General features: G+C 35.3%; 1 protein-coding gene across 5 annotated transcripts in view; it reads left to right on the forward strand.

The window, feature by feature from the left end:
• The window catches only part of LOC106460007 (CLK4-associating serine/arginine rich protein-like), a 99564-nt gene that overhangs the window by 8449 nt on the left and 81196 nt on the right, over positions 1-9919 (forward strand). For all 5 annotated transcript variants that reach the window (XR_002610658.1, XM_022386596.1, XM_022386594.1 and 2 more), the window contains exon 2: positions 8832-8956. Coding sequence is in view for 4 of the 5 variants with exons in the window: in XM_022386594.1 (XP_022242302.1) it covers positions 8832-8956 (125 nt within the window). In the remaining variant the exon portion in view is untranslated. The remainder of the gene's footprint in view (positions 1-8831; positions 8957-9919) is intronic.

Raw genomic sequence — 9919 nt, forward strand, 5'->3', positions numbered from 1 at the left:
GGTTAGTAGTTAGGTTGTTTATTACTAAGTTAAGTAGTGGTACTTCCTTTGTAGTTTTTTGTTGTTAACTATTTGTACCTGATGATGACAAAACCTTGTCGAAACGTTGTACATTTACTATTATGTTAAACTTGTATTAAAGTTTTTCTTCATTATCCATTCAAGCCATCTCCAAGCATTATTAGTCTCAAAGTGGATTCCTCATCATCAAATTTAATTAATCAATTTCTCATGTGAGACTTGGATAGTTGGAATAATTGAAAACACTAATTCCAAAAGATACTTACCTTCCCTCATACTACAGCTATCACTCAACTGCTAAGGTTTCCTTCCTTTGCTCAACTAAGCATTGGTCTGAATTTTACTTGCTTGCTCCAGTCTTTTATTACCCACTTAATTGCCCTTGGCAATATCTGTCTTGTGACACTTTCCACCTACGTCAAAACACCTTCTATCCTATTAATGTATATAAGCACCTCATTCAGATATTATCACCACTTTTTCTTGACAAAGCATTCACTAACGGGTTTTTTTGTACTGCGATCATTGGAGATACTTTGAGCATTCTTCATGTTACCTAGTTGATTTTTATATAAAAAAATTCATTTGGCAAGCCCATATATGGTATAAATTCCCAGCTTACTGTTTCCAATACAGAGACAAATCAGGTCTCTCCTATCCCACCTCAGATATCTAGTGTCACTCAACAGTTGATGGAAGGGAGTCGCTCTCAGTTGAGGCTGTTTGTGATCTTATTCATAGTGAGATGTAGACATGTATTCAGTCCAGTGGTGTTTCTTCCAGGAGATTCGAGTCTGCACTTGTGGGCGATCCTGGACATTCTGGAGAGAATTTAGATTCACTCTTTCCAGCACCTTCCTTTAATCTGTTTGCTTCTCATGAGGTTAATTTGGATCAGCTGCCTCTGGCTCCTTTTCATCAGTTGGATAAATCAAGTGTGTGATGTTTTGGGTCTTCGAGTTTGTGCCTTCCTTAATGACAGAAAGGTCTGAAGGCAAATACTTAGTTCTCCCTCCCCTGATAATGCGGGGAAGTTTACTGCTCAGTTACGTAAATGGACAGCTTTGTCTTGTCTACCATGTTTGTTGAAACAACATGCTTTAGCCTACCACTGCCAGGTGCTTGCATGTTTAGACTCTTAAAGGATAGCCCTGCTTCTGGAAATGTGGGGTTCCAGAATGGAGTCTGTGGTCAACCTGAATAGATCACTTTCCACATGTCTAGAAATTATTGGAGCCAAGCCCTAACAGGTCCCAAAGCCATACAGTAGTCACCGTTGCTGTTGGCAGTATTACGATCAAGAGGAGAAATCTCGAGGATATGAGCAGAAACTATTCTGGGTACCAATGGACTGAGGGGCTGATGTCAGGGGTCGAGACACTCAAATAGTGGTGGAACTATGACCACCTGTAGGAGACGAGAAGCCAAAGATGAGAGGGATGAATGCAGACAGGCAACATCAACCCTTGATTCGAAAGACTCTTGGAACTTACACTCGCCTAACTTACAGAGGGTAGCAGACGGGAGACGAACAACCTCCATACCAGCCAAGAGACTAGGGAAAGTGCAGAAGCTGAGAATTGAATCAAGGTAGATAATAACAATGGTCCCAACTCATCATGAAATTGATGTAGCAATTGCTGAGAGACTTCCAACAAAAGTTGGTAGGATAATAAATATCTTAGCACCATAGTTAGGGTCAGACAAATCCTAAAAAATTCAATGGATCCATGGGTATTAAAAGTCCATGTGCCAGGATTGGTAATTCAGTTAACTTTTTCAGCATGGGCTCAATCCATGGGACTGACCTCATAACCATTTTGTGCTTGTTATAGTTTTCTGCCCTTCAGACTACCATCAGCACCATATGTGTGCTGCCAAATTGTACAAGTTTTTTCTTGTCACCTCCATTCCCTAGCCTTGTGCACACACCATTACATGGATGACTGGTTACTGCTGGCACCATCTCATCAGTTGTTGAAATGTCACACCTATATGCTACTTTCAGAACAACCCAGGCAGGTTTCATAGCTGAGAAATCTGTTTACACTCCAACATAGTATATCGTCCACCTGGGTGCCTTTTTCAACACATATCTCAGTCGGGCTCATCTGACTCCCATCCGGCTCCAAGCTATGGAGCAGGTAGTCCTAGTCTTACTTATGTCTCCTTCTCCCACTGCATGGATGGTTCTTTTTCTTTCAGGCATGTGGGCATCACTCAAATCCCTCATTTCTTTTAGATGAGCACACAAGATCCCTTCAATGGTCTCTATATTCAGGATCAACATCTTCAATTTCGAGTGGTGGTTAGATCAGAACAATACTATGATATGTGTTCCTTTGCCACCACCTTGTCCTGAGATCTATCTCTTTATGTTTCACTTCAATAATTCCGTGGTGGCATTTGACATTTCCTGTCAAAGGGGCACTCAGTCTAGGTCTCTTTATTTTCGCACCTGGGATCTTCATTATTGGGTTCACTCCCATCATATCATCCTACTAGCCTGCCATGTTCTGTGAGGGATGAATTTGGTGGCAGATCAATTGTTTTGACTCGATAGCATGGATGCTGCATGGTGAGGTTTCATTTGGATTTGCTGTCAGTTTGGGACACTTATGATCGATGCATTTGCCACTCATTGGAACACTCAACTATCGGCATTTTGGTTTCCGGTACCTCACCCTCGGCAATAGATGTCTCCAGTCAGGACTTGGTGGGACTACACCTCTATGTCTTCCTACAAATTCATATGTTATTTAGAGTTCTAGCTTTGATTTGTTCAATCCCTTGTCGGGTGCTGTTGGTAGCATCAGAACAGGCAGCTCAACCCTGGTTTCGGCTTCTGCGGTACCGTCAAGAGTGCTCACCTCTTCCATTTCCTCTTTGGTCATTTCTGTTGAGGCAGCCACGATCCAACATCATATACCCAGCCATTCTGAAGCTCCAGCTTTATGCATGGAGGTTGGATGGTCTTTCACACGGCATCAGGGTTTAACTTCTAAGGGTACCATGTATCAGTCTCATTCTTTGCATAGTGCTACGATGGAAATTGGTATATTACAAGGAGGATGAAACCACTTCATCCAGAAGTGTCAACTATATCTTGTTTTTTTACCTGTTTTGCATCTTCCACAATCACCTTATATAAGGCAGTCTTATCAACTACCTTTAGATACTCAAGACAAAAATTATTTGAGCCACCAGTGCTCTATGGCCTCCTGAAGTCATTTCGTTTCCTTCATACCAAACAACCATTTCGGTTAGATAGCTGAGATATTAAGGTGATATTACATGCTCTTTCTCAACATCAGTTTGAGCCCTTAGTCTCATGTACCATGTATCACCTTTCCTTTATGGTTAATTGTTTAGTTGCAGGTCAGAGCTGTTTGCACTGCATGTGTACAGGATGGTTTATCATTCTACTTGCTTCCTCCTATATCCAGACAGGTCCTTATTATCTAATATACTGGCAGCCAGGGAAGGCGGTGAATCCTTTTCACCGATTCATTTGACTGATTGGATCCTGAATGTTTGTTCTGTTCAGTGAGAGCCTTGAAGTGTTACGTTGTTCACAATAATGCCTTTAGAGGTGATAGATGACTTTTTATTCATTGAGATCCTTCAGTTTCCCAGGATTTATTCCTGGTTACTGTGTCGAGGTTTGTATGAAAATTGATCCATATCATTTATTCTCAGCTTTCTTTGGAGGTGAGGGTTTTGGACTATTCCTAGTAGCTCTCTTAACCACATCCGATAGATTATAAGTAGGTATAAGTATCTTCATTGTTAATATTGTCTCTTATTTATTTTCCAGGGTCCCTTACCTGTTTTTTTCACAGGATCCCACTCTTTGGTGAGTGTTGCCTAGGCAGGAGTGCTTTTATGAAACTAATTCTGCACTAGCAACCTCTAACACAATATACTTTATCTAGATTACAACAGGCTCTGTAGAAATGAGATGTTCCATAAGACACCTAGAGGCAGACTGAATGGTATTACTGTACTATGCTGGACTGCAACTCATGGACTATCATAAGTAAAGCATAAGGTGATCATGCCAGTTATTGGATTGAATAAATCAGTGTCAGGTTGCTTTTAAAAAACTTTGGGAACTTGGCTTACCTATTGCACTGTTTCCAGAGCATTGTTCCTCAGCATTTGACGAGCATTTGTCCTACCCCCATATTCTACTAGTGAAGCTAGGAAGTCCTTACCACACTTGGTTTCCAGTCACTGTGGTGGTGGACAGAGGTTATTTCTCCAGTTTTTGAGTGAATTTTCTCCACTTTTAGAGAAGAGGGTGAAGTTTGGGGCCCTCTTACCTAGAACCCTGGATGTTTTTCCCCAGATGTTGGTAGGAGAGGCACTAGCATACTTGGGAGCATACTTGTTATACTGGTTCATATTTGATGCTCGGCTATCCGGTTGGGTTGAGCATGGCCTTTCTTTTTGATAAATGTTGGTTAAGTACATTGTTCATCGAAGAGGGTCCATTGTCTCCTCATAATTCTGAACACAGATTGGTCCCATCCTGAGTCCTTGGTTGAGCATAGTTTATTCCACATCCTCCCCATAATTATGGGGACAAGTGAAATTCACCTTGCCCATAAGGTTGGAGAGTGAGGATGAGTGTTCATAATTCCAGACCGGATGAGTTCTGTTTCCTCAGGTTGAGTATGGCATACAGGATCCCATCATTCTGAGTTTGAGGTGTTGTCTTTCGGACTTTGCCAGGTTGAGGAGAGAGTTTGTCCACTTCAGTGTTGCTTACCTTCTTGTCATGATCCCAGTGGCTCGGAATGCCTCACTCTATAGCTACAGGTTGGGATCCATTCATAAGTATGTATATTGTGGTCTAAGTGCCCTAGCCACCATCATGGCCCTATACTTCCTAAGCAGTGGAACCTTGGTTAACTGGTTGGAGTCTGGCCAATAGTGATGATGGATCATGTCAAATTCCACCTGCAGCACATGAATCAGGTTCCAGATGAAAAGCATACCTGTTCAGGATGTAGTGTGGTTCCCCCACTAGGATGGTAATCTTCTATTGGCATAACCATGATCTGTGCAGATGCATTCTTTATGGGTAATGCCATCACCGGCCCCTCCTCCTTATCACTGTAAAATTCCAGCTGTAGTGTGAGAAGAGGTAAGTATGTTTTGGAAGTTAACATTTTCTTAAATCAAAAATGTATTTCCATTAATATTTATCTTTTCCTCCCAACTAAGAGTCAGTGTTAAAGACTGTGGATTGGATCAGTTTTGAAAAAAATATTATTTGAATAAGTTGCTTATACACAGTACCAGGATAGATGGTGCATTGACATCGGTTGAGAGTGTCACAAGACAGATATTGCCAAGGGCAGTTAAGTGGGGATAAAAGATTGGAGCAAGCAAGTAAAAATCAGACCAATGCTTAGATGGGCAAAGGAAAGAAATACATTTTTGATTTAAGAAAATGTTAACTTTTAGTTAGTTCAAAATTTCATTATTTTCATGAACAACCTTGAATTAATCAAAAATAATAATGAGAAATCATAATGGTCATATTTGGATCACTTGGATAGTTTTAATAATCTGAAAGACTAATTTTGATTAGTTGATTCTTTTTGTGACATTAAACCTTTGTGCATGGCACAGGCAATTTTTTTTAGCCCCAAAATGGTGAAGGTATACATATTAGAACTCTGAATATACTAAGAGCGTTTTCAGGAAACTTGGCAAGCTATTAGTAAACATTACAGTTCTGTTGTGCACAAAAAATCAAATTTTAACAGAGTATTTAATTTGTACTAAAGATTTGTCTGAATTTCCAAAACCTTTACTAGGTCAACTGAATGAAATGTGATTTTCATGTTAAAAATAAGAATAATTATTTTCATCTTAGTTTACATATTCAAGTTGCATAATCTCTTGAACTTCCTTAATGAATATTAAAAGGTTTTTCTTGGGAGAAGTTTATATTTTATCTATTATTTTCTTGACCCTAACTCTTAACTGTTGTTACATCATCAATGTATATTGAAATGAAAGGTTGAAAGTTACAAAAAGAAAATGAAAAGTGCCTTTTTTTGTGAAAGTATTATTTGTTGCTACATCTTCAATTAATGATATTTCTAATTTGAACACATTTATTTTAATTTTATGGTTTTATTGCCTGGCTTGTACCACATAAGCAGTTTATTCATTTGTGAAAAGCAGTACACCACAGCAGAAATGTATTATCAGATTTTGGTTCACCAATGTACTGCACGGCATGAAACACTCACTAGAATGCATAGCTAAATAGACCTAGTTTTTTTCTCTGAGTTTGTTGTACAAAAACAAATTCATATACCTTTCAAATATCCATTTTAGAACACAAAAAATATATTAGTCTCTCAAACAGGATGTCCCAAAACTATTTTCATCTAACTAAGCTATAAATAGCGTAAAACAAATTCCATTATTTGTATGAGCAAAAACTTCACTTACACCTGTTACTTCCTCTTAACTAAGTCTGTAGCTGCCAATTTTAAAATGAAGATTGCAAGCTTGAAATAGGAAAATAGCTTTTTCTGTTGGTTAAAACAAGTACATCAAATAAGAACATGTGGCTTTGAAAACTTCCTTGAAAAAAAAAAGGATAGATAGTTTATATCATGGGTTGGAAAAATATATTAATGTCTCAACAAGTAGTTAAGCTATAAAGTTAAAGTTGTACATTTGACAATGTCATTATTTATAGTGTGTGTTTGTATCATTAGGAAGCTGTAAAAGCTATACTATTGAAGTTATACAAACTGAAAGGGGTAGAAACGAGAGCATATGTACATTGTGTGAAGATTGAGAATTTTAAAAAAATATTTCTTTTTGAAATTAGGAATCACAACTTGATGATACAAAAAAATTTGATTCTAAACCTGTTGCCAAGTTTATTGACATACATTGATAATAATGCTGTTTAATGAAATTTTGAATACAACTGTATAGAATGCAATGTGCAATTAACCACAGCTGTGCAGAAAAGGTTAATTGATTTAATTGTAGTTCTGATTAATTGACTATTTTACATGATACTAATCAATGTTCATAGGTAGTCAGTGATATTGGTTAATCAGGGTAATTGTCTAGCTGTACACTGTATACCTTCACACAGTAACATGCTTTTATATTTATGAGTATCTGTTATTGGAGACTAAATTAAGTAATGTATTTATTTATGTAATAGAATATGAACAATCGTTATTGTAATAGTACCATTCTAGTGAATCCTGATTTTAGGGGAAATGGTATTTTGTAAGATTTGATCAAATAATGAATTCTAATTATTTTGGAAAAAATATATCATGTAGTGATTTAAAGATTCTACTTTGAAATATTTTGGTAATAGTTATAGTCTGTTGAAAATGCTAGTAGAATACATAACCAATAAAAAAAAAGTTGTTTATTGTAGTTTCAGTACAAACTTGTTTTTAAAATTGTTATCTGGATATAGTAGTAGAACTAACATTGACAGTCAGTTGTCTTTACTGTAAAGTTGTCTGCTTTTACATGACCACAATGTTAATTATTCATATTAGATTGGAAAAAAGTACAAGACCCTCTTAAAACTAAACTTGTTTTTTATGTATATTTTCAATTTATTATAATTAAAATATAAAAATGAGAAACTTTTTTTGGTTAGATATGAAAACAAATTAAAAAGAAAATGTAAAAATATTTCTCAGTGAGGCTTGCATGTGAGCTGCACATGCATTACTTAATTCAGTATTTTGTTTACCATAACGCACTCACCAGGTGATTTCTTGTTTTGTTATACAGGTATAATAGTTATTCATGGTTCAAAGGGCAATAAAACAACAAAATTAAATGAAACATGTAAACTATTATAATCAAGAGGATAAATAACTAAGTTTTTGTTACAATCTGTAGTCATTCTAGAAAGAAAAAAGGTGATTTAAATGTATTTCATACCTTTTTGTGGTTGTTACGAGGTCAATCAAATGGACCAAGTCTGTATAGTATTAAGGTAGAGGAAATAACAGATAAGATATAAAGTTTTAATGAAAAAACTATTTAGGAGGTTGTAGAGGTTATGTAAGTAAAATATGAAAATTATGTTATGAAGAAAAGTATTTCTATTCTTGACATGTAAATCATCTTGCACTCATGCTAGTTTGAGTCAGACTAACTAAAGTAAATTCAGAGACAAATCTTTAGTAGAAATACTTTATTAAAAATTCTGAATTTTTATGTACAACCTAATTGTAATGTTTACTAAAAGCTTATGAATTTTTATAGAGATGTGTTATATAATCTTTTAAATGATATAACTTATAATAAACAATAATTATCCAATACAGGCTTGGTCTAATGAATTGACCTTGTGCATAAGGTTAATTAGTTATTGATAATGATTAAAGTAATGACTGTTGAACTAATTGCTTTGAAAATGTGTATGCTAAAGAGCAGTTAATGCTAATTTCAGTTTATATAGCATACATAACATTTAAGGACAACAAGGGACGTTCCACCTGCTAAACTAAAGTATTTATAAACACACAGATTTAGAACTAATAATAGGCAGATCTTAAAACTTGACTGCAGTAGATTTAGGTTTAAATTATTATAGCTATAAATTTTGCTTAGTTATTTTGTTCTTAAAATGAGATTTTTGTCAAGCTTGTTAAAATAGACACATGTTTAACAGTGTCACTTTGTCTACTTTTTGTTAAACAAATAGTAAAATTAATTTTTGATTTAAAAGCTTTTTGTTTAATTCTGTAAAAAAGAGTAATGCTCACTTTTTTGTATTTGTGCACTAGAATTCAAACTGCACTGTAACTTCAATATGTGGCATGAAGCAAGAAAACAAGAAAAGAAGATAAGAGGAATTATGGTAGACTACAAGAAAAGAGCTGAAAGGAGGAGAGAATATTATGAAAAAATTGTATGTATAGTACAAAGTTGTTGAATGCACGTTGGAATACAAAATGTTGTTAAAATCCATACAATACAGGAATTGAAATATTACATTCTCGCATTCCCACGGAATTTAACCCTTTCCAAACAGGTCACGGGTGAAAGGTCGTGTCATTGCATTTGTTGACTCGCATTAAAAATTTTATTGAACTACTATTTCATGAATTTATGTCAATAAGTTTGTATCAAACTGTAGATTATAATTAAAATTTTAATATTATACATTACTCAATTTCTTAATTTAAAAGTAAATATTAAAAAACACAGTTAAACATCGATTTGTGTGTGTCACGTGGTATGTTAAATGCAGCACTGGCTCAAATGATTTGTTTGTGATGTCAAAATACTATAGTTTCATACGAATTAGGAATGCAAATTACTGATATTGACAAACTAGAATATGAAATAAGAACCTCTTATCTTTTTTATTTGGTAAGATAATGCTCATGTAATGAATCAAACACAGTGAACCCCGCCCACCTCTTTCCATTTTTGGAAAGGTCCCTTATATACACTTACATCTCTATATGATATGAATAACCAATCAAAAGCTCAGAGTGTTCCTCTAGTGGCTTCTCTTTCTTTCGAACCAAGATTTCAAGGAGGTTGGTTGTCTTTAGTCTGCTCAAAATATCATTATTTTTTTAAGACTGAAATACAACTTGATAAATTATAGTGGAATTCTGTGGTATTGATATAGTAATTTATGATTTTTTAGTTATTGAAATGTATATATAAAACCTAAAAAAAATGTTTTCACTTCCTCCACATGCAGCAACCAAGTACAAAGGTTGTAACTACAAGAGATAATTGTTTGCTTTATTTCTTTCTTTATTTCCTGTTCTATATTTTAAGAAAAATACATATAAGAACTTATTTCTAAATAGCAATACTCTCTCTCTCTCTCTTTCTCTCTCTATATATATATATA

This window comes from Limulus polyphemus, unplaced genomic scaffold (assembly GCF_000517525.1).
Source record: "Limulus polyphemus unplaced genomic scaffold, Limulus_polyphemus-2.1.2 Scaffold692, whole genome shotgun sequence".
Taxonomy (NCBI): domain Eukaryota; kingdom Metazoa; phylum Arthropoda; class Merostomata; order Xiphosura; family Limulidae; genus Limulus; species Limulus polyphemus.